At 51.4% G+C, this 27,167-nt stretch overlaps 1 protein-coding gene across 4 annotated transcripts; it reads right to left on the bottom strand.

The window, feature by feature from the left end:
* Positions 1-2,589: 2,589 nt before the first annotated feature.
* On the bottom strand, positions 2,590-26,147 carry LOC119943476 (1-aminocyclopropane-1-carboxylate synthase-like protein 1). Of its 4 annotated transcripts, none has more exons than XM_038764473.1 (15): positions 26,101-26,147; positions 13,491-14,077; positions 12,645-12,704; positions 11,940-12,010; positions 11,538-11,607; positions 10,497-10,563; positions 9,321-9,418; positions 8,291-8,368; positions 7,846-7,946; positions 7,199-7,288; positions 5,179-5,224; positions 4,948-5,089; positions 3,909-4,051; positions 3,607-3,760; positions 2,590-3,290 (listed from the first exon to the last, which is right to left on the bottom strand). In XM_038764473.1, the coding sequence occupies exons 2-15, from the start codon at positions 14,058-14,060 to the stop codon at positions 2,992-2,994; spliced, it is 1,989 nt and encodes a 662-aa protein (XP_038620401.1). In that variant the 5' UTR covers positions 14,061-14,077; positions 26,101-26,147; the 3' UTR covers positions 2,590-2,991. The 4 variants fall into 4 exon arrangements, with proteins under 4 accessions (XP_038620401.1, XP_038620399.1, XP_038620402.1 ...); XM_038764471.1 differs by lacking the exon at positions 26,101-26,147 and adding an exon at positions 16,551-17,619; XM_038764474.1 differs by lacking the exon at positions 26,101-26,147 and adding an exon at positions 16,639-16,718.
* Between the last annotated feature and the right edge of the window lie 1,020 nt (positions 26,148-27,167).

Raw genomic sequence — 27,167 nt, 5'->3', positions numbered from 1 at the left:
GTGAAGTATAGACTGAAGTGGGGAGAGACAGGAGAATGGGAAATCAGAGAGGAGGCTGATGCATTAATCCAGTCGGGATAGGATGAGAGGTTGAACCAGGAAGGTAGCAGTTTGGATGGAGAGGAAAGGGCAGCTCTTGGCGATGTTGTGGAGGTGAGACGGGCAGGTTTTGGTGATGGGTTGGATGTGTGGGGTGAACGAGAGAGTGGAGTCGAGGATGACACTAAGGTTGCGGGCTTGTGAGACGGGAAGGATGGTAGTGCCGTCTACAGTGACGGGAAAGTCAGGGAGAGGGCATGGTTTGGGAGGGAAGATAAGGAGTTCAGTCTTGGACATATTGAGTTTAGATGGCGGGCAGACATCCAGATAGAGATGTTCTGAAGGCAGGAGGAGACACGAGCCTCGGCTTGACTCTCCCTCCCATAGCCAAGACTGGTAGAGTACTGGAAACTCTCCAGGTGTGACCCTGAGAGGGGGTCCTAAAAGTACAGGACACAAACCTGCAATAGGCAGTTAATCAATCAATCATATTTGAGCATTTGCTGTGTGCAGAGCACTGTACTAAATGCTTGGGAGAGTACGATGCAACAGAGCCACTAGACACATTCCCTGCCCACAAGTTTACAGTCAAGAGGGCTGGATTATACAATTGTTACAGCATTGGGCAGATACCTACAAAAGCAATTGTGAATGAATTGTTCCCTAGTTCCTCTCATCAACAGATTCCTAAAATAACTTTTGTTATTTGTAATATGGAAAAAAAAAAACCCTGCTCTCTTTGCATGCAAAACGTGAGTTCAGGGCTTCAGTGCTAGAATTGAGGTGTTGAAAAAAGGCAGAAATAGCCAAACTGCCAACTGCAAAAGGCCATAGAGAAGCTGGCTGGTAAATACAGACTCCTCTATAGTACATGCAAAAATTCAGTTTATGTGGGTATTCAAAACCACCATTTTAAGCAATGACTCATCCCTCTCTGCCTTGGATCTCAAACTACAAGCTCACTCTGGGCAGGGAATATGTCTACCAACTCTGATGTATTGTATTCTCCCAAGTGCTTGGAACAGTGCTCTGCACACAGTAAGGGCTCAGTAAATTAGGTTCCATTTTCACCCCCTCACCTTGTTGTCATTTATTCATTTGACCTTCCCAGAGAGCAGCAGTGTAGTGTTGACAGCAGACCTCCCCACTGGCTGGTATCCCTTGATCTAGCTCTGAAAGGAAAAGGTAGCATTGGCATGCTAGAGCTGCTGGCGTGGGGCATCTCAGAGACTTGGCCAGGCGAATGGGGCCTGATACTGACTGACTTCTGGGTCGGAAATTTGTTTCCTGGGACAAGGACCAATTTTTTTATGTTATTCGTTAAGCACTAACTATGTGTCCAGCACTCTTTTAAGTGCTGGGGTAGATAAAAGTTCATCAGGTTGGAAACAGTCCCTGTCCCACTTGGGGCTCACAATCCAATTAGAAGGGAGTAGAATTTAATCCCCATTTCATAATGGAGGAAACTGAAGCAGACAGAAGTTAAGTGACTTCAGAGTCACACAGCAAGCAATTGGCAGAGCCAGCTTTCAAACCCGATCCTCTAACCCCCCAGGCCCTTGCCCTTCCCACTAGGCCTTGCCGGTTCTCTATTTGTCTATCTACAGCGATCTTGAACAAATTCCTGGTTCAAGATCACTAGGGTACCTACTGCTGGGGAGGGCAATGGAAGGAGAGGTTAGGGCTGGTCACCTGGCATCCAGGAGCAGTTCCTCTGTACCTCGCTTCTCTCAGAGCTAGAATATCTTAATTGGAGAGGCATTTGGTAAAGGAGAAATCAACAGGGAAGAGCATAGAGGAGCAGCGAGAGTTTGGAAGAGTACATTTGAGGGTTAGCAGGCAGCCCCACCCCAACCCCCATGTCACTCCATGACTCACTAATAATTCATACCAGAGATTTACAGTTTGGCACTTTGGGCCATAAAGGTCAAAGATCGTAACATTTGGGGGGAAAAAAGTAACTGTGTGGGACTTCACTGAGGTGCTCTCAAGCCTCTAGACTGTAAATTCACTGTTGGCAGGGAACGGGTCTACCAAGTCTGCTGTAGTGTACTCTCCCAAGAGCTTAGCACAGTGCTCTGCACCCAGTAAGTGCTCAATAAATACCATCGATTGACAGATTGAAACAAGAGCATTTGTAAACCAGGAGTTTTACTGCCTGAGATGTGGGCACCAGTCTGATGCCAAAATTCACATATCTTCAAGGGGCTAGCTGGTGACTAGCTATCTCTTCTGACACTACAGGGAGGAAGAGAAAATGGAAGGTCACTGCAGCTGAGGCTGGAGAACAGTGGAGGGGAGTGGCCATTTCAGTATGTCTCTAGTCCACTTCCCAATCCACTAGGTAACACTCAGCCCCAACCCCTCTAGATAAATCACTGTAATGTTGATTTCCTGAGGAAGCAGAAGGATAAGGTCACCCTTTCTCTTCCTGTCTCAAAAAGCTCTTCTCCCTCCCATCTCAGGCCCCAGATGTCAGCATTCAGGGGGCTCATACTCCACAGAGAAGACATAGTACAGAAAATCAGACGGATGCAAGAGATGAATCTCAATGTTTTAGAAGAGGACAAGGAAATTGTTTATTAGAAACCGGATTAAAAAACAAAACACCTGAAGACTCTGAAAGGAGGTTGGGGAAGGGACAACTGCAATGAAAATAGCTCCCCTTGCCCTCCACCCCCGGAAACTTCTCGGGGTCACCTCCTCACCCAGGAACTACAGTTCAAAGTGACTGCTCCAAGGGCAACTGTACAAGTTAATTTCTGAATATACAGAAGGCTCGCTCATTGGGCCGACCAGGTAAGGGGCCGGGAGGGTGCGGGGGGCAGCTATGCCCCATGAAGAGAAAGAAGCCAGGTTCAAGTCGGGGTGGCATGTTCCTCACATCCACCCCTGGCCACAGGCCACTAGCCTCAAGCAAAATCGTTCCTTTCCCTGCCACTTTGGGGGCCCCTAATGCTTTCCGACCAGTTTGTTGAACATATCGAAGACCTCAGGCTTCTCCTGGGCAAACTGTTCAACCGTGTTCTTCTGCAGCCAGTCAGATGAGCGCATCTGTTGCTGCAGCAGCCCGATGAGGTCTCCCAGCTTGGAGCTAGCGGCCGGCTCTTGGTGCCGCGAGACAAAGATCACCTCGTCTGTGCTGTCCGCCCGGCCGTCCTGCTCGGGGAGCTGGAGGGGCAGAGGCGGCTTCTCCACCGTGAGCAGCTCCCGCTCCTGCTCTTCCAACACCTGCCGGATCCGCTGCATCCCTGGGAGTGGGGGGGAAGGAGAGGGCCGGAGGGGAGGGGAGGGAGGCCTAGTTGACTCCAAGGCTCCAAAACAGCAAAGGCGCCCGGGGGAGATCCGGAGAGTGGGCCAGAAGGAGAACTGGTGTCTGGCAGCGGGGTGGGACTGGGGGGTGGGGAGAGAAGCGGGGTGAGAGGAAAGGGGTGAAGCCAGGGACATCCGGACAGCAAGAGAGATGGGATCTAGAGGCAGGGGAATGAGGAAAAGTGACAGTGGGGAGGGGGTGGAGCAGCAGGAGGGTAGAAGGGCTGGGGCAGGGTTGGGGGATGCAACACTCACCAAGCTGAAGCCGGTGGGTCTTGTCAGCAAAGATGATCCGGAACCAGCCAGGCTCTTTGCACTCGAAGGCCTTGCCACAAGACAGCAGCACTTTGCTATCCAGGAAACGCCGCCAAAGCTGCATCTCTTCCTCAAAGGTGCCTGAGCGCAGGTACTGGGCAGGAGGGAGAGGGCGTCGTCTGAGCCCGGGCCCCCGGCCCCCGGCCCGGCCCCTACCAGCTCTTCCAGTCCGCTCCCACTCCCTGGATCTCCAAGTCTCCCAGCCAAGTCCCTCGCTGGCAACGGCACTCCCTGTTCCTCACCTTCCGGAAGTCGATCCAGACGAAGAAACCGGCATTGCGGTTAAGGAAGGGGATGCCCAGTGTCTTCAGTTCGTCGGTGACGTAGGTGTGGGCGGCCTTGAGCCGCGCGTGGTTGGCTCGCAGGTATACCTGGTTGATCCAGTCTGCTCGGAGAAAGGCAAAGATCAAGAGGTTTGAATGCTTCAGCTCCAAGAGGCTTGCTGCCTGCCAGTGTCCCCCGCCGCCTCCTCACACCCCTACACCAAGGGACCGACCTCTACACGGGCCTCACCTCCAGCTGTCTTGGCCCTAAGGGACACCTCGAAAATGCTCCTTCCCCATGATGGGCTCCCCATTTCCAGTTTCACATAAACACACTGTAAGTGTGGCTCAGTGGAAAGAGCCTGGGGTTCAGAGTCAGAGGTCACGGCTTCTAATCCCGGCTCTGCCACACGTCTGCTGTGTGACCTTGGGCGAGTCACTTAACTTCTCTGATCCTCAGTTCCCTCATCTGTAAAATGGGGATTAAGACTGTGAGCCCCACATGGGACGACCTGATCACCTTGTATCCCCCCAGCGCTTAGAACAGTGCTTCGCACATAGTACGCGCTTAACAAATGCCATCATTATTATTATTATCCTTCCCAAGGCTGGCTTAATGCCCAAAAGGCCTTTAATCCAAAGGTACTCCTTCTTCGCTTTTCAAAGTCGGGTGCCCTGTTTGCCTTTTTCCAGTTAGTATGACTGACAGGGTGAAAGTTTCAGCAGGCAGCTTTTTGCGTGCCCAAGGGCAGCTTTAAGCAATCGATCAGTCGTATTTACTGAGCACTTACTGTGTGCAGAGCACTGAACTAGGTGCTTGGGAGAGTACAATATAACAGAGTTGGTAGACCTGTCCCATGCCCACAACGAGCTTACAGTCTAGAGGGGAAGGCAGATAGTCACATAAATGAAATTAAGGATACGTACTTAAGTGTTGTGTGGCTGAGGGAGGGGCAAATAAAGGGTGCAAATCTTAGCCAGAGGCATCTATTCCCACCTACTGGACCCAGGCACTCACCTCGATCCCGAAGCAGCTGGGACATCTGGTACTGGACGATGCCACAGATCCCATGGAAGTAGCAGAAGGAAGCCACGGCGTTGGCCACATCCTGATTTTCGGTGTAGAGCGTGCCAAAGCGGATGCCCGAGACTGCAAAGTCCTAAGGGAGAGACGCCCCAGTAAATCCCCATCACTCACCCCAAAGGTTCTTTCTCCTTCCCCTTCCATATGGCAGCTGGAAACACTCACCTTGCTGGTCCCCCACATCACATGAGTCCTCTGGGGGTCAGGGAGCCTGTAGGGGGGACAGAGCAGACAGGGTTGTGGGGACCAGTACCACAGAGCAACAAGCTCAGGTGGGAGGAGACAACACTGGATTTTTCTCAGAGTTGAGTAGAGGGAACAACTTAGCCTAGAGGTCTCATGCTAGTTCCCACCTCTTACTTCTCCTAGAATTTCACATTTCCTCTTGCTTCCAGAACTTCTCCACATGGATGTCCTGCCCCCACCTTAAGATCGGGAGTTCTAAGGCCAAACTCCTCATCTTCCCTCCCAAGTCCTCTTCTTCCCCTGATTTTCCCTTTTCAGTGGATGGATAACTCCATCATCCTCCTTCCCTCTGAAGCGTTCAATTTCTCAAAAATCTCCAGTGGCTACCAATCAACCTACGCATCAGGCAGAAATTCCTCACCCTCAGCTTCAAGGCTCTCCATCACCTTGCCCCCTCCTACCACACCTCCCTTCTCTCCTTCTACAGCCCAGCCTGCACCCTCTGCTCCTCTGCCGCTAAACTCCTCACCGTGCCTCGTTCTCGCCTGTCCCGCCGTCAACCCCCGGCCCACGTCATCCCCCTGGCCTGAAATGCCCTCCCTCCCCACATCTGCCAAGCTAGCTCTCTTCCTACCTTCAAGGCCCTACTGAGAGCTCACCTCCTCCAGGAGGCCTTCCCACGCTGAGCCCCCTCCTTCCTCTCCCCCTCCGCCCCCCTCCATCCCCCCCGCCTTACCTCCTTCCCTTCCCCACAGCACCTGTATATATATATATATATATATATATATATATATATACATGTGTTTGTTCATATTTATTACTCTATTTATTTATTTTACATGTACATATCTATTCTATTTTTTTTTGTTAATATGTTTTGTTTTGTTCTCTGTCTCCCCCTTCTAGACTGTGAGCCCACTGTTGGATAGGGACCGTCTCTATATGTTGCCAACTCGTACTTCCCAAGCACTTAGTACAGTGCTCTGCACACAGTAAGCGCTCAATAAATACGAATGATTGATTGATTGATTGGTGAGATCCTTGACTCCGCCCTTTCTTTCAACCCTCCCATTCAATCTATCACTCAATTCTGTCAGTTTTTCTTCCATAATCCAGGTGCATGTCTTCCTCCCCATCCAAATAACCACCACTCTGCTTCACGCACAGATCATATACCAACTGGACTACTCTATCAGCTTCCTCACTGGTCTCTCCGCCTCCAGTCTCCACTTTGCCACCCAGCTCAGTTTTCACAAATGTCCCTCTGCTTATGTCTCCTCATTCTTCGAAGATCTTCACTGGTTACTGCTCCACTTCACACAGAAATTACTCATCATTGGTTTAAAGGCACTCCATCAGCTCCCTCCCTCTTCCTAATCCTCTCTCTTCTCCCGCTTCACCTCAGCTCATACCCTGCTCCTCTCAAGCTGACTCGCTCTAGTTTCTCTGGCCTCGACTCCTTATGCCCTTTCTCCTTCAAACCCACCATCTCAGATTTCTTCATATTCAAGAGCTTTTAAAAATCACACCTCCTCCAAGAGGTCTTCCCAGATTAATTTTCCTTCTCCCCTCCATCTACCACCTCAGCACCCATGTGCCAGTCAAATGCCCAAGTACCCAGAGCACTCTGATACATTTTGGCTTTCCTATTTCTCCTATTTAAGCAATTACTCACCTATGTATCCCTTTTTTCTCTTTCTCCTCTTTTTGCTGTAAAATATTGTGTGTCTGTCCCCCCGGCACTAAAAGGTAAACTCTGTGAGGGGAGGGATCTTGTCTTTGAACTCTACCGCACTCTCCCAAGCGCTCAGTACAGTGCTCTGCATAAGCAGGTGCTCCATAAATCCTATTTCTTGATGGACTGATTGACTGAATAAAGGGAGACCATGGAGTGAAAGATGCAGGGAGCTCAGCAGGATCCTTTAGGGATGTAGTAGCAGCTCCAGGAAGAGAGATTCTCTCATGACTCTCATCCCAAGCCCTGTTATTCCCAGCTCACCTGTCCATGCCCAGGACGCTATGGAATGAGGTGGACTCATCAAACACTGACAGCATGTAGATCTCATCCACAATCACATGCAGTTCATGCCTGGGGCAAGGACATTTTGCGTCAGAGAGGAGAAACCCCTCCTCCCCTTCCCTCTCCACCCTCCCAAGTCCAAGGGGCTGGGGGGTGGTGATGTCTCTAGCTCCCAGGCATAGTGCCTGTGGACAGATAGCTCCCCTTGGCCCCATCACCCAGAGAAAACCATCTCCGCTCCTTCCTCTTTGGGGATCACCGTCTCCCAGTTTCTAGGCATCAGGAAAACCAATTATCTACCTCACTTCCTTCTACGCTGCATCATTCCTGCCAGTCTCAGAGCTGAGAAACCCTAGCAATGGCCAGAGCATGCACAGATCCAGCCCACTTCAAAATATTACATAGCCCAGGGACAGCCATTGTAACAGGCAGGCTTTGTGTACAAAGCTTCCAAACCTCTCCCTCAGAGCGGAGACAGGGCTCAGGGTTGGGGTCAGACTATAATTCCAGGGCCCTCACCAACCCTCGCCCCCATACATCCCAACTCCATTCTCAGGATATATGGGGGTGTGTTGGGTGTTGGGGGTGGGGGGCAGACATCAGGTCTCCCACGCTCTCTCGCATACCTTTTAGCAAACTCCAGGAACTCCAGCATTTCTCCCGAAGAGTAGATGTCACCCAGAGGGTTCTGGGGGTTCAGCAAGATGAGACCTTTGACATTCACCCCCTGAAACCAACCTGTACATCAGCGGGACAGGGGCCATGAAATCCTCCAGCTCCCCCTGCTCCTCTGGAACCACACCCCCGTAGCATCTCAGGAGAACAGCCAGGGAAAGGGCTTACAGGCAGGAAGGGTCAGGACCGCGCCACCGCGATGCCTACAGAGGCTCAAGGGTGGACACAGAGGATGCCTGGATTGAGACAGTCTTTCAGGGGAGGGAGCAGGAGGGGAATTAAGCTACGTTCTCGGGGGCTTAGACCATGAACCCTCTGCCACTGGACACTGCCTCAGGCTCCCCTCTTCTCCACCCGACCCTGCCTCCTGACCCCTTAGCTGATGTTTCCTTTTACCTCGGCCTGGGCTCCTAGCAAGGCCGTCTCCAGCTTCTCCACTGTGAGCTGGAAGGGGCGGCTGTTGACCCCGGTGACCTGGAATGGACGCGATTGTGATCTGAGAACCACCATTCTGCAAAACCCCCTGGTCCCTGACTGCTTTTCCCACCCCCCACTGGCTCCTATTTGAACATCACAGTCCACCGCCAACTTTCTCCCAACGGCCAGTCAGTCAATCATATTTATTGAGCGCTAACTGTGTGCAGAGGACTATACTAAGCGCTTGGGAGAGTACGATATAACAGTATATCAGACATATTCCCTGCCCATGATGAGTCTACAGTCTAGAGGGGAAGACGGACATGAATGTGAACGAATCCACAACGGCCCCGAGAGACGTCAGCCTCCTGAATGTTGAGATCACCGAAAAGCCAGCAGCCATCGCTAGAGTTGGAAATGCCCTGACAACATACAAGGTCTCCAAGAGTCCCCTCTCCAGCTCCCGAGGTCATCCACTCTCCTGGCAGGAGAGCTAACTCCCCCTTCACAGCTGGCAAACCACTGCTCTCCCCATCTTCAAAGCCCTACTAAAATCACACAGCCTCCAGGAAGCCTTCCCTGACTAATCTCTCACCTCCCAACTCTATTTTCCCTCCCTGCTGTGTTGCCTGTGCAATTGAGTACCCGCTTCCACCCCCTGCCACAACACTTATGAACCTCTCTGTGGCTTCCCATTATCTGTACCTAAATTTAGTGTCTGCTTCCTCTGCTCAGGGGGAGAGGACCCCCCACGCTGGACTGTGATTGCGGGCGTGTGCCAAACCCATACAAAGACTGCAAGATTTTTGAGGGCATGCATTGTGCCTGCTAAATCGTGTGTGCTAGCAAGTGCTTAGTACAGTGCTCTGCACAGAGTAAAGTGCTCAATAAGTTACTACCGATTTACTGATTGATGAGTGCACATGTCTCAGGGTGGGAGGATGAAAGAGGAATGGTGGAGCTCCCCCAACATCCTCATATTACTCAGAGCCAAGGACCCAGCTCTGACCTTGCTGTCCAGGTAGGCGTAGACCAGCCGGACATTCCCGTAGAGGTAAATGCTCTGGGTGATGCCACCATAGAAGGGAGTGGCGATCAGAATGGCCTCTGAAAGCAGAGGGAGAGAACGGGCCGTCACTCGTTGAGCACCTCTGACCCAATCCGACTCAGCCACAGCCGACCCTTCCCCCTTCCGGGCTGATGGAAGATATCACATGGAGTTCTTTCCACCACCACCCCAACATAGGGTCAGTCCCCAACCCAAGATTTGGCAGAGACCTGCCCCCGCCACCCCCAACCCTGGTCACCCCCAGCCTTCATCCTGCAGGCTTGGCAGCTGGCCAGGCATGGCCAGCACCGGCAGAAACGATCTCCACCTATGGCCCAGATCCACCCCCATTCCATGTAATATCCCCGGACCTATGCCTCGGTGGCTTCCTTGTTTCTCCGTGGACTTTACCCCCCCGTCCCAAGTGGATGACACTTTCACGTAGGGGAAGTGTCTATCTAGACCCTAGACCGTAAGCTTGCTGTGGGCAGGAAATGTGTCTGTTCTATTGTTTTGTGGTACTCTCCCAAGACCTTAGTACAGTGCTCCGCACATGGTAAGCACTCAATAAATACAACTGATGGATTGGGAAAATCTGTTTATCACATGACAGGACACTGATAGGAAGACAGCCAGTGCTGGAGTCTGCAGACCGACGTTGGCTCTAATGCTGAGTTTGGCCCTCCAGCAAACGTCAAATTTAAACAATGAATGGCCAGGCAAAACCCAGGCCAAATTGCTGACCACAGAAAAAAGAGCCAGATTGGCACTGCTCCTTTTGTGGGGTTGTGGATGGAGGAGGGCTACCCGAGAACAGGTGAGGCTATTCTCATCCCAGCACCTGTCAGAGCAGAGAATGGAGCCTGCTACATCTGAGCCACAGAAGGGTCTGCCTAAGTCAACTCACAGCTGAGGCTGCTGATAGGTGGGCCTTGAGCTTTGGAAATGTCGGAGATTAGAATTTATGTGAATGACTGGGGCTTCATTTCTGAAATGCAATTTTTCCAGGTGTAAAATGAGGAAAACCCTCCTGCGCTGAAAACGTCTGTGGGTGAATAAGAGATCTGCGCTCTGATGGAGAACTCAGGGGGACAGGCCCCACTGCTTACCTGACAGCTCAGGGCCTAAGCCACTCACCTCCTGGGTCACACAGAACAGTGGCCAACGCAGAGAACAGGGAGCCACAGCCGTTCAACACGATCACCTGCCAGCGACACAGCCCCAGGGGTAAAGATGAATCAATCCGGTTCCCAGGAGGGCATTATTGCGAAGGGGTCTCAGTTCTCACGGTCCTCCTCTAGCACAGCGTCTGCCCCTCCCCTCATTTTCTGTGGCTTTTGTTAAGCGCTTACTACGTGCCAGGCACTGTACTAGACGCTGGGGTAGATGCAGGCTACCCCAAGGTAGGATGCAGTCCATGTCCCACACGGGGCTCGCAGTCTTAATCCTCATTTTACAGATGAAGTAACTGAAGTGCAGAGAAGTGAATTGACTTGCCTAAGGTCACACAGCAGACAAGTGTGATTAGAACCCAAGTCCTCCTGGCAGAGCTCTTTTCCCAGGAGCCAGCTCTCACCCCAGATTCACATATGGGTTCCAGGAGGATTGGTAACCAATGATGCTCTAGGGCCTTCCCTGCTCACTGGCATCATGGAACCTGAGTTGTGTAGGGTACAGAGCGGGGCAAGAAGAGAGGATGGGGTGCAGGGTGGAGTGAGCGGAGCAGGTGAGGTGCAGAGTGGAGTGGGTGGGTTACGGACTGCAGTGACCCCAAGTACTAAGTACAGTGCTCTGCACACAGTACGTGCTCAATAAATACGAATGAATGAATGAGTGAAGTGGGCGGGGGGCACAATGGAGCAGACGGGATGAGGCAGAAAGTAAGGAGCATCAGACGATGGAGCAGAGCTATGCCCAAGATCAAGATTACTCCCAGGGGCTGGCAAAGCTGACGACTGCCCCAGACTTGAAATCCTGCAGGCTACGAGTCGAGGTGTGGAGGCTTGCAAATAAATACAGGAGGTGGTGAGGGAGAGAGGCGAGGGGTGAGGGCCAGAAAAGAGCCCAAAAGTAGAGTCCTTCCACAGAATACCTCTGAGCTGAATGATGAAGAGGAAATGGTTGGCCTGACATCCACGGGAGAGAGGGTCGGGGGGGAGGAGAGGGAAGGATACTCACATTCTCCGACTTGAGGGGAGCAGGTGCCTTGCAGTAGTAGGTAAGGAAACGGGCCACTTCCTCTCGCAGACTGAAGCAGACGGGCACACAGATAGAAAGGGAGAGACAGTGCAATGACCGCGCTGCTTCTAGATCCCTTGTCGGGCCAAAGCCAGAACAGTTCCCCCCAACCGGGCTTGGTGCAGTGACCCGGTCCACGTCGAGTAGCCGAGAAGCCAGAAGAAGCCCGGAGAGCCCAGGTCCCAGAGGTGAGTGGCTCTGGCACTGGGCTGCTCCTGGGTCCTTCGTTGATGGGTCCAGCCGCTCCCCACCCACCCTGAGGCCCCTGAGAACTGCATTCTTTTCCCCCAGCCACCTCCTTTAACTTTGTCACTTCCCCCAGAGCAAACTCAGGTTACTTACAACATGTGGCCCTTCCAGTCAGGGTACTGAAGCAGAGGTGGATCAATGTGGTACATGTCACTCTGATTAAGCTGTTAACAGACAGGGGGAGAGGGCAGCCCATGCTGGGCCGTGATTGCGGGCGTGTGCCACGCCCATACATCAGTGACACAAGTGTCAGCTACTCTGACATGCCCGACACTCACTATAGACCTGTTAACCTAATCACCCTGCACATACACTGTTGACTCATCACCCAAACCTCCCCTCCCACTCCACCGCCCCCCACACCCTATTCATTGGTATTCTCAGGACCCAGGCAGGTGGGCACCTCCCAATACACTAATCAACCTGACCTGAAAATGACAATCGAGAACCACAAAAACTGTCCTCAAATTGGGCCAGAAATGCTGTCTGGTAACACTGCTGGCCAGCAGGCTTTCCAAACATAACACTTGACAGTGAGCGGAACCCTTCCACGCACAGGAAAAGAGGGCTTCCTCCCGGACACCCGTGGGCTTCTGGAGCCAAACCTGCCAGCAGCTACTCCAGACCCCAACAAGCTGAACTCTTTTCCTGGCACCCCGAGGACCCTGGATCCCAGTGAGATCCCCGGATCCCAGTGAGATCCCCACCAGGGTCCTCAATCAACCAATCAGTGGCATTTATTGAGGGCTTACTTTGTGCAGAGCACTGTTCTAAGTGCTTGGGAGAAGAAGGACTTACCCGTTTGGACATTAGATCAAAGCAGAGCTTGTTCTCACTAGTCCCGAAGTTAATGATCCCCTGGACATGGGAAAGAGAAAGATGTGGTGAGGTCAGGGAGGAAAGATGGAAATCACTGCAGGGGGGAGAGGCAATTGGTGACAGTGATGGGAAATGGGGTCGCTCCTTGTCTCCTCAGGATCCTCACTTCACTTGGGGTTGGAGGGCAGGCCCCACAGAGCACTGACTGTCCAAACTGAGCACTAGACACTGGAGTGGTGCCCCCAGCTTGTCCTTCTTTTTTCAAAAAAAGGTACTTGTTAAATGCTTACTACGTGCCAAGGACACATTAAATGCTGGGGTAGATCCAAGATCGTCAGGGTGGATTCAGTCTTTTTTCTTCATGGGGCTCACAGTCTATGTCAAAGGGAGGAGGATTTCAGAAAGAAGATTTAATCCCTTTTTTGCAGACGATATTCCTTCTGGTAACTGAGGCACACCAAAGTAAAGTGACTTGCCCAAGGCCAGCAGACAAGTGAACCCACGCTGCTTTCATCCCTGGGGCAATGAAGGGATGACAGGAAAGGAAGTGTCCCTCAATTGGAGCAGGGCAGCAGATCGTGATTAACCTCTCCTTTCCTAGAGAAAAGCCCATGGGGACCCTGGGTCAAGGGTGAGGGATGAGGAAGAGCGAGGAGGGAATACTCCAGGTTTGGATGTGCCACAATACGCGCAGGCCTGGCATCGGGCACTTACGTTGGTAAGCCTCCCTCTTATTGGGGTAAAATGGACACAACACCTGTTAAGATCCCCCCCCACACCTGGTCTGCGGTCCTCCCTCCCGCGTCCCGAGAGGAGTGCACTCACACTAGGGTTCTTGTCCTCGTCGTACTTGTCCGCGTGGTAGGCCTTGTAGCCCTCCTCGGTGGAGTCCCGGAAGCGGTTGGCAATGCTTCCCCGGACGGAGAGGTGGGGGCTTCCCTGGGGATGTCCAGTTCCGGGGTTGCTCAGTCCGTAGGAGCCCAGAGGCCTCCGGTGGGGCAGCCCGGAAGCCCCGGCCCCCTGCCTGTCCCCAAAGATGGTGCCAAAGTCCGGGGTGGGCAGAGGGACCGAGGGCCCGGGAAGGGTGCCCTGCCTGAGGATGCCGAGCATCTGGGCGAAGACGCTGAACATGCGGAACTCGTGCTCCCGCGCCAGCTCGAGGCGCCGCTGCTCCAGCTGCAGGCGGCGCTCCTCCATCTCCAGATCCCTCTGCATGCGCCGCTCCTCCAGCTGCAGGAAGCTCTCCTCCATGGCCTGCTGCGACATCAGCGTCTTCAGCAGCAGCTCATCCAGGGGATCCTTAACCCGCTGCCCCTTCCGTTTCCGGCGGAGCCGGTGGAGGGCGGAGAAGCCGGGCCGGGGCCCTGCGCTCTGGAGCCGGGATGATGAAGCCATGTTGGACTCGCTGAAACCTGTGGGTGGAGAGGGGGACACCACTCTGGGGCTCCTCCCCACCCCCAAACACTGGGGTCCCACCTGGCAGGGCCTCCAGGTCCACTTGTGAGTCTCCTGCCATTCCTCCCTGGCCCAGAGGTCCATACCCAATCTCTGGCCCGTGTGGGAATTCCACACTCCATTCCCCCAAAGTCTCTGAGGGAAGCCTTTCTTCCTATGAGACTTGAGCCTAAATAACCTAGTTATTCCTGAGCTGTGGAGGTGAGGGACTCTCCTCTTTCCCTTTCATTCTCCTGACTGGCTGCGGTGAGGCTCACAGTCCTCATCATGGATGCTCTCAAAGGGCCTCACTTTACCCTCAAATTCAGCACCCCCCAAAATGCAGTCTGTACACTGGACCCCAACCCCAAGACTAGGCCCACCAGCCACTCTTTGGGAGAAGATCTCATCCCCGCTCCCTCTCACCCATTTCCCCTCCACACACGGCTTGCCCACATTCCCACGCTGTGGCCCAACCCCTTCTCTCTGCCACCAGGCCGGGCAGCCCCGCAGCCCCTCCTCCCCTCCCCAACCTCAACCCAGAGCTCAGCACTTTCCAGTCTTCCACTGAAAACTCTAAATCAACTGACAGGATCTAGTGAGCACCTACTTTGTGCAGAGCAAGGCACTAAGGCTTGAGAGAATACAAGAGAGATAAAAGACATAAGGCCTGCCCTCAAGGATCAGACAATCCCAGGGGGTTCCAGAAAGGGCTGGAGGGGCCCAGAGGAGACTAACTTTGAGGCCAACCACTGCAACCCAAGAAGACCTACCGCTAGCTGCAGAGCACACAAGTGAAGGGGGTTCAAACCTGAATTTATCTAGCCCAAAAGCAGTCTTGGATCTTTCCAGTTGTGTCCCAGGGGCAAAACCAACCAGTGTTTGGGACAGTGGACTGGTCAGCCCCTGTAACCTTTTCCAAAGAGGCAACCACCACAGCTTAGCTCACCAATGAGGGAGTTCCTAATTTCCCCTCTGGTCCTCTGTTTACTGCCTCTTTTAATGCTTGCCCCGTACTTCATTGATGCCTCTTCCCGCGTCACTTCACCTTCATCATCCTAGGGAGCAGCATGGCCTAATGGAAAACAGCCTGGCCTGGGAGACAAGAGACCTGAGTTCTAATCCCACCTCTGCCATGTGCCTTCTGGGTGTCCCTGGGCAGGTCACTTGACTTTGTCAATGCCCCAGTTTCTTCATCTGTAAAATGGGGAGTAAATACCAGTTTATCCCTCCTCTTACACTGTGAGCCCCAAGTGGGACAGGGACTGTGTCCAATCGGCATGTATTGTAGGTACCCCAGTGCTTCATACAAAGTAAGCGCTTTATAAATACAATTATGATTATCTTCTAACCACCCGTATGACAACGACAAGTGATCTTCAGAAAAAAAGGCATCCCTCTGGCCCCCTTCCCTGCTTTCAATTCCCAGGAAGAAACTCTCTGTTTGTGAGAGGAGGAAGTTGGGAGCAGGAGGGCTAGCTAACATCCGAGCTTTCAGAAACATCTGCCACTTCCCGTCTCTCTCCTCCTGTTTCCAAATCTGTTTCTGGGGCCACATAAAACCGAAACCCAGCAAGATATCAATTCCCATAGAGGTTAATCGGGCACGCGTTTCCTAGAACCATAAAATCTTGAATTCTGTCAGATCCAAGTGAACCCACCTTAGGGGGTGGAAGGGAGCTGAGTTTCCGTTATCCTTAATAATAATAATAATAGTAATAATGATGATGATGATGGCATTTACCAAGCGCTTACTATGTGGAAAGCACTGTCCTAAGCGCTGGGGAGGTTACAAGGTGATCAGGTTATCCCTCGGGGGCCTCACAGTCTTAATCCCCATTTTACAGATGAGGGAACTGGGGCCCAGAGAAGTTAAGTGACTTGCCCAAAGTCACACAGCTGACAACTGGCGAAGCCTGGATTTGAACCCATGACCTCTGACTCCACAGCCTGTGCTCCTTCCACTGAGCCACACTGCTTCTCTTCATATCAACACGATGACACCGGGGGGATGACCGGGGCAAAAGAATGGAGGCAAGGGAAGAAAACAGCCATTGCGTATAGTGAGCTGGATGCCATCGGCCCTGAGGCTCCAGAGGTCCAGTTCAAGGGCCACCCTCCAGCCCATCCTGCTCATCATCATCATCCTCCCGGCCCGTCCTGCACATTCATTCATTCAATCGTATTTATTGAGCGCTTACCGTGTGCGGACTACTGTACTAAGCACTTGGGAAGTACAAGTCGGCAACATATAGAGATGGTCCCTACCCAACAACGGGCTCACACATCTGTGCCCATGCAGCAAACCCTCACCCCTGACAAGTCTGGAGAAGCCGATCGATGCTAGAAGAGGGGAGGGGTGGAGACAGAAGGGGGAGAAGGCCGCATGGCGGTGGCGGTGGCCGCGTCAGCAGCAAGCTTACCCCTCTCCGTAGCTCCCCCACTCCCTACCTGAAGGCGAGATACTGGTTTCAATGGGGACCTCCTCCCTGGAGCTGGGGGAGTCGTCCTGAGCCCGCTCAAGGAAGCCGTGCTCTACCTCGGGCTCCTCGGCGGAGCCGGGCCGGTAGGACATCGAAGGCGGGGGTTCAGGGGTCAGGCAGCGTTGGTCGGAGTCCACCTCCTCACACTTGATCTCCGCCAGCTCCCCGGGGGGCTGGGAGTGGACGAAGGGGAGGGCGGCGGGGGTGAAGTGGTGGGGATAGCCTTCCCCCAGGCCGCCCGGCAACGCGGGCTGGGCCATCACACCTCCGCCGGCGGGGTTGTAGGGGAGGACGGGCCGGCCCGCGAGGACCCGATCCATCACCTCGTAAAACTTCCAGGAGCGGCCACCTCTGGGGGCCTTGCTGTTGTCCTTGATCCGCCGGTATTCCAGCTTCATCTTTTTAATCTTCTCCCGGCACTGGTCACCGGTGCGGTGGATGCCCTTGTCCCGCAGCACCTCGGCGATGCGGTTGAAGACGTGCTGGTTCCGCAGGCAGCTCTCCAGCTCGAGCTGCACCGACTCGTCGGCCCACAGCTGCAGCAGCTCCACCACCTCGGGGTCTGACCAGTTGCTGCCCCGCTCGTACTTCTTGCCCCGGAAATCCATGCCCTCGCCAGGCCCTTGCCCCGCCAAGGCGGTCCCCGTCGGGGAGGCGAGGCGAGGGCGGCGGTGGAAGCTGATGGGCCAGTTGGGAGGTCAGAGGGATCTGGAGGAATAAGGGGGTCGGGGAGGGCGCTGAGGGGCTGGGAAAGTTAAGGAGAGAGAGTGGGGGGCTTGGGAGAGGAAGGGATGGACCATAATGAGGGGGGCAGGTCCTTGGAAGAGCTGTGCAGTGCGGTTATTGGGGATGGAATGGGGAACGAAGTGCAGGAAGCCTGGGGAAGGGGGACTGCGAGGTGCTAAAAGTTTCACTTCGCCAATCTCAGGTAAGATTTTGTGAAAAAAAAGAAAAAAAATGAACGCTTTTTAACTGGGGCCAGGAATACACACTGGTTTGCAGGTAACGGTGCCTCCCGGGCCCCGCCCCCGACCGGTCCTGCAAAGGGGATCTGTGGCCCCTCTGCCTCTCTCCAGCCTCCCCCAGCCCCTAATTCCGGCCGGACCTCTGCGGCCCGGCCTTGCCCCGCCCTCCCCTCGGCCCGACCTGGCCCGGCTCGGTTCAGCACGGCTCGGCCCGGCCTGGCCCGGTTCGGCCCCACCTGGTCCTGGAGCCGGTCCTGCTCGCCCGGCCCCCCCTAGTCCCCGGTCAGGAACGGGTCTGTCCCGGGCTAGGGGGGTGGGCTAGGGGGGTGGGGGGCTGGCAGGGGGCAGGGCCGAAATCCTGTTCACATCCGGGTCGCCGGCACATGCGTACAGTCCTTATTCCGGGATAACTTTGGATCGTGTCAATCACTTGCCTTTTTGGCAGCGGCAGATCCCAACTGCGCCCCCCCCCCCCCCCGCGACCTCTGACCCCTGTCCCCAGCCAGTTTGGCACGAGAGAAGCAGCGTGGCACCATTCACTCGTTCATTCAATCGTGTTGATTATAATAATAATAATCATAACAACATTTATTAAGCGCTTACTATGTGCAAAGCACTGTTCGAAGCTCTGGGGGAGGATACAAGGTGATCAGGTTGTCCCACTTGGGGCTCACAGCCTTCATCCCCATTTTCCAGATGAGGCGACAGGCCCAGAGAAGTGAAGTGACTTGCCCAAAGTCACACGGCAGACGAGCGGCGGAGCGCTGGGGGAGGATACAAGGTGATCAGGTTGTCCCACTTGGGACTCACAGCCTTCATCCCATTTTCCAGATGAGGTAACAGGCCCAGAGAAGTGAAGTGACTTGCCCAAAGTCACACGGCAGACAAGCGGCGGAGCCAGGATTAGAACCCACGACCTCCAACTCCCAAACCCGTGTTGTTTCCGCTGAGCCACGCTGCTTCTCATGTAAGGGCCTCCAAATCATGAATTCATTCAGTCATATTTATTGAGCACTTACTGTGTGCAGAGTGCTGTACTAAGCGCTTAGGAGAGTACAAAACAACGATAAAGTCCCACACAGGACTCACGGTCTTAATCCCCATTTTACAGATGAGGGAACTGAGGTACAGATAAATTAAGTGACTTGCTCAAGGTCATTCATTCACTCATTCAGTCGTATTTATTGAGCGCTTACCGTGTGCAGAGCACTGTACTAAGCGCTTGGGAAGGACAAGTTGGAAACACATGGAGACGGTCCCTACCCAACAACGGGCTTAATGGAAAGAGCCCGGGCTTGGGAGTCAGAGGTCAGGGGTTCTAATCCTGGATCCGCCGCTTGTCAGCTGTGTGACTTTGGGCAAGTCACTTGACTTCTCTGGGCTACAGTTACCTCATCTGTAAAATGGGGACTGAGACTGAGCCCCACATAGGATATGGACTGCATCCAACCCTATTTGCCTGTGCCCACCCCAGTGCTTAGTATTCATTCATTCAGTTCATTCAATCGTATTAAGTGCTTAGTGTGTGCTGAGCACTGTACTAAGCGCTTGGGAAAAAACAATACAACAATAAGCAGTGACAGAGCCTAGCACATAGTAAGCGCTTAACAAGTACCATAATGAATGAATGAAAACACACACACCTTGAGCCAGGTTGGCCCCTAAAAAATACACCAGAGTCCCCTGGGGTGAGAACCAGTTATCCTCATCTCCCTCTCCCTTCTGTCACCCTGACTTGCTCCCTTTGCTCTTCTCATCGTTCCCAGCCCCACAGCACTTATGTATATATCTGTAATTTTATTCATTTGTATTCTCCCCTCTAGAATGAGCTCGTTGTCGGGAGGGAATGTCATTGTTCATTGTTGTACTCATTCATTGATTCAATCGTATGTATTGAATGCTTACTGTGTGCAGAGCACTGTATTAAGTGCTTGGGAAGTACAAATCAGCAATATATATTGTCCCTACCCAACAACGAAGGGGGAGGCAGACAAGTGTCAATACCATCAGAATAAATAGAATTATAGCTATGACCACATCGTTAATAAGATAGATACAGTAAATATGTACAAATAAAATAGAGTACTAAATATGTACAAATATTTACATATTGTGGGGAGGGGAAGAGGGTGGGGCAGGGGGAGGGAAGGGGCGATGGGGAGGGGAGGAGGAGGAGGAGGAGAGGAAAAAGGGGGGCTCAGTCTGGGAAGGCCTCCTGGAGGAGGTGAGCTCTCAATAGGGCTTTGAAGGGAGGAAGAGAGCTAGTTTGGCAGATGTGTGGAGGGAGGGCATTCCAGGCCAGAAGAAGGATGTGGGCCGGGGATCGACGGCAGGACAGGTGAGAATGAGGCACAGTGAGGAGGTCAGTGGCAGAGGAGCAGAGTGTGTGGGCTGGGCTGGGCTGCAGAAGGAGAGAAGGGAGGTGAGGTAGGAGGGGGCGAGGTGATGGACAGCCTTGAAGCCAAGAGTGAGGGGTTTTTGCTTGATTCGAAGGTTGACAGGCAACCACTGGAGATTTTTGAGGAGGGGAGTGACATAATAATAATAATAATAATAATAATAATGGCATTTATTAAGTGCTGACTATGTGCAAAGCCCTGTTCTAAGTGCTGGGGAGGTGACAAGGTGGGTTAGTGGTGCAAGAGCGGAGAAGGGAAAGGGGAGCGAGCAAGTTGAGTTGAGTAGAGAGGGTGGAGTTGAGAGCAGTAATCTGGTCATGAAGAGTGGGTAGAGAGGATAAGGAGGCAAGATGGGGTGTGATGTGCTGAGATACATGGATGGGGGTCGAGAGAGCGGAGGTCTCCGTGGGGTAGTAATATAGAATTATGGGACGGGAGTGTGAGTGAGGAGGCAGGTGAGAAGGTTATGATCAGAGAGAGGGATATCAGAGTTGGTGAGGGTGGAGATAGTGCAGCGGTAGGAGATGATGAGGTCGAGGATGTGACCAAGTTGGTGAGTGGGCGAGGTGGGGTGGAGCAGGAGGTTGGCAGCATCAAGGAGAGATATCAGGCAGAAACTCCTCACCCTGGGCTTCAAGGCTGTCCATCACCTCGTCCACTCCTACCTCACCTCCCTTCTCTCCTTCTGCAGCCCAGCCCGCACCCTCCGCTCCTCTGCCGCTAATCTCCTCACCGTACCTCGTTCTTGCCTGTCCTGCCATCGACCCCTGGCCCACGTCATCCCCCGGGCCTGGAATGCCCTCCCTCTGCCCATCCGCCAAGCTAGCTCTCTTCCTCCCTTCAAGGCCTTACTGAGAGCTCACCTCCTCCAGGAGGCCTTCCCAGACTGAGCCCTTTCCTTCCTCTCCCCCTCGTCCCCCTCTCCATCCCCCCATCTTACCTCCTTCCCTTCCCCACAGCACCTGTATATATGTATATATGTTTGTGCATATTTATTACTCTTTATTTATTTTACTTGTACATATCTATTCTATTTATTTTATTTTGTTAGTATGTTTGGTTTTGTTCTCTGTCTCCCCCTTTTAGACTGTGAGCCCACTGTTGGGTAGGGACTGTCTCTATATGTTTCCAGCTTGTACTTCCCAAGCGCTTAGTACAGTGCTCTGCACACAGTAAGTGCTCAATAAATACGATTGATTGATTGATTGATAGAAGGCGGGCGGCAGAGGATTCACTGGGGACATCCATGTGGATGTTGAAGTCTCTGAGATCAGAGTGGGCATGGAAAAGGAGTTTTCCAAGCACTTTTCCAAGTGCTTAGTACAGTGCTCTGCACACTGTAAGCACTTAGTAAATACAATTGGATGAATGAATGAGAAGGCTTGAGCTAGCCCAGCATGCTCCCACTCCCTTCTGCCTCGCCTCGACTTGCTCCCTTTATTCACCTCCCCTCGCAGCCCCACAGCACTTAGGTAAATATCTGTAGTTTATTTATATTAAGGTCTATCTCCCCCTGTATAGTGTAAGCTCGTTGGGGGCAGGGAATTCACTCATTCATTCAATCATATTTATTAAGCACTTAATGTTGTGCAGAGCAGTGCACTAAGCGCTTGGGAGAGTACAATACAACGATGAACAAACACATTCCCTGGCCACAATGAGCTTACAGTCTAGAGTGGGGGTGACAGACATCAACTGTATATAACTGTGCGTTATAGTGTTGTGGTGTACTCTCCCAAGTGCTTAATACAGTGCTCTGCACACAGTAAGTGCCCAACAAATACGATTGACTGACTGACAGACCGATGTTTGTCTCCTTCCAACATTCCCTTCCTCTCCTCCTCTCCCATCTTTCTTTTTCCCAAATCTGACCCAGGAGCTAGCAGCCCGGTGAAACATGAATAACTATAATATGCAAGTTATTACCATTTGTCACTGAGAAGGTTATATTCCTTGAACTTTCTCTGCTCTCTCCAACCTACTCTGATGTCTACTTCTTCCCAGACTCAGGGGCCCAATCCCACGGCCAAAGAGGTTTAATTAGTAATTCTTTTCTGGTGAAAACAGTGACGCTACCAACCACCCCTGGGCTCCCCTTTGATACTCACTACCAGATGCCTCTCCAGGACCCACGACCACAAGCCCTGAAGTCTGGGAGAACATCCGTCCCTCAAGAGACCTGGGGGTTCCCCTTGGCACCCCAGTCTCTTATCCTCCACACAAATCCTCCGGCAGAAACACCACCAACCAGCCAGAAAGGAACAGAGAGCCAAGGGGCATCGGGGCAGGAAGGTGGGAAACTTAAGAGGAATCCTAAAACATATACTAAAACATCAATCCCACATCTTCCCAGAGTTGGAGAGGTGGGCTGCTCATTAAATGCATTGCAAAGACACGATTGAAAGAGAAGTGTGTTCAAACTCTTGCAAAAAAATAAAAGGATTTCATGGATGTATACTTTTGAGTTTAAATCACTTACATGTGTTTAATGCTCCAGACATTTTTTTTTAATTTGTGAGACTAAATGAGGCTATATTATAGGTGATGGTTAATGGGAAGCTGCTGCATAAATATACTAAGTTGTTATTATTATTAATGTTATATCCAAAGAAGGTAGAGGATCCTGGGGAAATGTAAACCTCCGGAAGAATGGGTGCAAGAATCATTGCTCACCAGGCCTCCAACGAATCCCCTGGCTCTTTGGCTGGCACCCCACACCCACAGAGGCCCCCTGGGCTCACCGTCACCTCCTCTGGGCACAGAGAGCCTGAGATCATGCTTGCTCTCTCTTCCAGGTTCCAGCATGACTGCAGATTTAGGCAGGCTTTCCTCCTCCCTTTTCCAGTTTTAGATTCAATCCTGAAAATTCTAGCAGCTTTTCCTCCCTGAACCAAAACCTCTGCTGTCAGGAACGGCGATATGTAGCGACTTAGACTGATAGCTCCTTGTGGGGAGGGAACGTATCTACAAACTGTGTTATATTGTACTCTCCCAAGCACTTAGTAAAGTGCTCTGCATGCAGGAAGTGCTCAAGAAATATTGCCAATTGCTGCCAATTGCTGAAAATGATTTTTACGAACAGGAGAAATAAAAGTGACTGACTTTCAAAGCGGCAGAAGGCAGGCATTTCTGGGAGGGCACAGGAGGAGTGGGGGAGGGGTTGATGCTGTTCACATGGGCCCAGATGGCATGTAAAAATCATTCTCAGGAGTTGGTATCCTGACATCTAGTCACTCACCACCTTAAATGAGGTGGTGGCCACAGCAATGACATCCCTAGGATTCCTCCTGTCACTACCCTAAGAAAAGAAATCGAAATATGTGTCCAGCTTTTGTGGACACGACCCATTTCAGCTCATTTTAGAGAAGCAGTGTGGCCTAGTGGAAAGAGCACTGGCCTGAGAGTCAGAAGATCTGGGTTCTAAGCTCAGCTCTGCCACTTGCCTGCAGTGTGACCTGGGGAAGTCACTTAACATCTCTGTGCCTCTGTTTTCTTAGCTGTAAAATGAGGATTCAGTACCTGTTCTCTTTCCTCCTTAGACTATGAGCCCTACGTGGGACAGGGACTATGTTCAATCTGTTCAATCCTGAGTCTTCCCCAGTGCTTAGTACAGTGCCTGGCACATACTAGGATGATGACTTAGTACAGTGCTCTGCACACAGTAAGCGCTCAATAAATACGATTGAATGAATGAATGATTATTATTATTACTTTACTGATCTTGAATTTACAGATGGTTGGCAACCCTGGCAAGAGTCCAGAGGCAGCCAACTGGACCTGCTGCTAAGTCCAGGGTCACTGCCTTCAATTCCAAACAACTTGGCAGCTTTTTACAAGGTGAGCCGGGCTACCCACTACGAGCAAGGCAACAGCTGGAAATAACTTACCGATGCAGCTCAGTTCTTCTTCGGTGGGTTACTGTTTGCCCCACCCAGAAGACTGGTAATGGCTTCTAGGTAATTAAAGGATTGGGAGAGGGAAGGGTTTTCCCACATATACCCCCCCAAAGAATGTTCCTTCATGTTTGTATTAGAGGGTCTCACACACACTGTTCTGTTTGTTGCCCTCCAGCAGTTTCCCCTTCTCCAGCCCCACCAGCAAACATTGGACTGTCACCGGTAAATCCAGGAAATCCAGTGCTAGTCACTGCTCCTTCCTGGGAAGGTTCATGTGCAAGTTCTCGGGAACCCAAGGCAGTGTCTGTGGATAAAACAACTGGCAGCTAAAGATGGTTTAGCCCACCTGGACATAATATTGCCTAGTGGAAAGAGCTTGGGACAGGGAGTCAGAGGACCTGGGTTCCAATACTAGCTCTGCCAATAGCTTACTGTGTGACCCTGGGCAAATCACTTAACTTCTCAGTGTCTCAGATTCCTCTTCTGTTAAAAGGGGATTAAATCCTACTCCTACGTAGAGTATGAGCCCCATGTGGGATGGGGACTTTGTTCAATCTGATTAACTTGTATCTACCCTAGTGCTTAGAGCTGTGCTTGACAAAGAGCCCGGGCTTTGGAGTCAGAGGTCAGAAGTTCAAATCCTGCCTCCACCAATTGTCAGCTGTGTGACTTTGGGCAAGTCACTTAACTTCTCTGTGCCTCAGTTACCTCATCTGTAAAATGGGGATTAAGACTGTGAGACCCCGTGGGACAACCTGATCACCTTGTAACCTCCCCAGCACTTAGAACAGTGCTTTGCACATAGTAAGTGCTTAATAAATGCCATTATTATTATTATTAATACAATAATAACACAAATTAGGGAGTCAGAATGCCTGAGCTGTCATTCTTCCTCTGCCACTGACCTGATGTGAGAGAACTTAGGTTCACCCCCTTAATTTCACTGTGCTTTGATTTTATCATCTGTTAAATAGGAATAAGTTACCTGGTCTCCCTACTTCTTAAGCACCAAACCCTGTCCTCCTCGTGACTTTTCCATCTCACAAGCCTTAACCTTGACATTATCCTTGACTCATTTCTCTCATTCAACCCACAAGCAGAGTGGTTTAGTGGAAAGAGCACAGGCTTGGGAATCAGAGGCTATGGGTTCTAATCCCAGCTCTTCCACTTGTCTGCTGTGTGACCTGGGGCAAGCCACTTAATTTCTCTGTGCCTCAGTTACCTTGTCTGTAAAATGGGGATGAAGACTGTGAGCCCCACTTGGGACAACCTGATCACCTTGTATCACCCCCAGTGCTTAGGACAGTGCTTGGCACACAGTAAGGGCTTAACAAATACCATAATTATTATTATTATATTAAATCAGTCACCACATCCTGTCAGTTCTACCTTCACAACATTGCTAAAATCCAATCCGGTACACTGCTGATCCAAGCACCTACCCTGTCTCACCTTGACTTCTGTAACTGCCTCCTCGCTGATCTCCCAGCATCCCGTCTTTCCCCACTCCAGTCCATACTTCTATGTGCTGCACAGATCATTTACCAACAGAAAAGTTCAGTCCATGTCTCCCCACTCCTCAAGAACCTCCAATGGCTGCCCATCCACCTCCGCATCAAACAGAAACTCCTTACCTTTGGTTTTCAAGCACTCAATCAGCTTGCCCCCTTCTAATTCACCTCACTGATCTTCTACTGCAGCACAGCCAGCACACTTAGCTCCTCTGGAGCACCTTACTGTGCTGTGATCTCATCTATCTTGCCACTGACCACTTTCCCATGTCTTCTTCCTAGTCTGGAACTCCCTCTCTCTCCCCGTAAGTCAGACCAACACTCTCTCCACCTTCAAAGCATTATTAAGGTCACATCTCCTCCAGGAGGCCTTCCCCGATCAAAGCCCTCATTACCCGGCTCACTCTCCCTTCTGCATTGTCTATGCACTTGGATCTTTGACCTTTGGACATTTGATACTCACTCCACCCCCAACCCTGCAGCACGTATGTACATATCTTTAAATTATATATTAAAAATGACTCATTTATTTGTATTCATGACTGTCTCCCCCTCTAGACTGTAAGCTCATCCAGGGCAGGGAATGTGTTTGCTAATTCTGTTGTTCTCTCCCAAGCACTTAGTACAGGCAGTTGACTGATGGATTGATTGATTAAACAGTCCTGGGTGGGGCAGGAATGGCATCTGATCTGATCGTCTTATATCTAACCCCAGCATTTAGCGCAAAGTTTAGCACATAGCACTTACTACTTAAGGATCAGAACTGTGCAGTCAGGAAGGCTTGTCTCTCCAGAAATGAACAACGGGAGTGAGACCAGGGTCTAGTGGAAACAGTTAAATAGGGTGGATGATCAGAAAGTGTAAGTCTTTTGCATGACATGGAAGGGAAGAATGAAGGCCAAGATGGAGAGAGTATGGAGTTATAGTAGGGATAACTGCAGGAAAACTTGGATTGGCTAAGAACCCTAAAGATGCTCAGGGCTTAACCCAGGAAAAAGCCTAGACTAGGGGAAAAATTGCATTTTTAATCTGCATTTTGTCAATGATCATTTAAGGTTTGTAGAACTGAGAGTATCTGTATACGTTAATGCTAATCGCTATTTGTTCTATTGCTTTTATTTTCTCAATCACCCCCCTTGTTCTTTAATAAAATAACTAAATACCTTCCTAAAGTAACCCCAGCGTGTACGGTATTCTGGGTAAATGCACACACATATGTGTGATGCCATGCAACTAAATGGTAAGGACATAAATCTCCAGTGGTTGCATATCCACGTCCACATCAAACAGAAACTCTTTACCAATGGCTTTTAAGCAGTTAATCATCTTTTTTATTATGGTATTTGTTTTAAAACCCCAGCAATAAGAACTGGGTAAACAAAAGCCCAAATTGCTCTCAAGCATGACTGGGAAAGCCTCCATAAGTTATTGAGGTGTGGAAGCTGAGAAGCTATCTGTCTTAGAAATGCTGAAAGAAGCAAGAAGAACAGCAACAACACATGTGTTCTGCCATCTGGGTCTCAGTGGCACCTTGGAAGTTACCACCACCATCATCTTCAATCAATCATACTTATTGTACACTTATTGTGTGCTAAGCGCTTGGGAAAGTAGAATATAACAAAGTTGGTAAACATAATCCCTGCCCATGACGAACTCACAGGGAGTGTTTATTGAGAAGAACTAGCTGAAGAGAGCTCTAGTGGGTGTATACTCTGTAAAAAAAACTCGATTCTAAGGGCTTTGGAGCATGTGGCCTGGACCCTCGATATCCAAAAGCCAAGAAAATGCCAGAACAAACCAAGGATCGACCTCCT

The sequence above is a fragment of the Tachyglossus aculeatus genome, chromosome 22 (genome assembly GCF_015852505.1).
Source record: "Tachyglossus aculeatus isolate mTacAcu1 chromosome 22, mTacAcu1.pri, whole genome shotgun sequence".
In the NCBI taxonomy this organism is placed as follows: domain Eukaryota; kingdom Metazoa; phylum Chordata; class Mammalia; order Monotremata; family Tachyglossidae; genus Tachyglossus; species Tachyglossus aculeatus.
The sequence above is the reverse complement of the archived record's forward strand: the minus strand, read 5'-3'. Positions and strand labels throughout refer to the sequence as shown.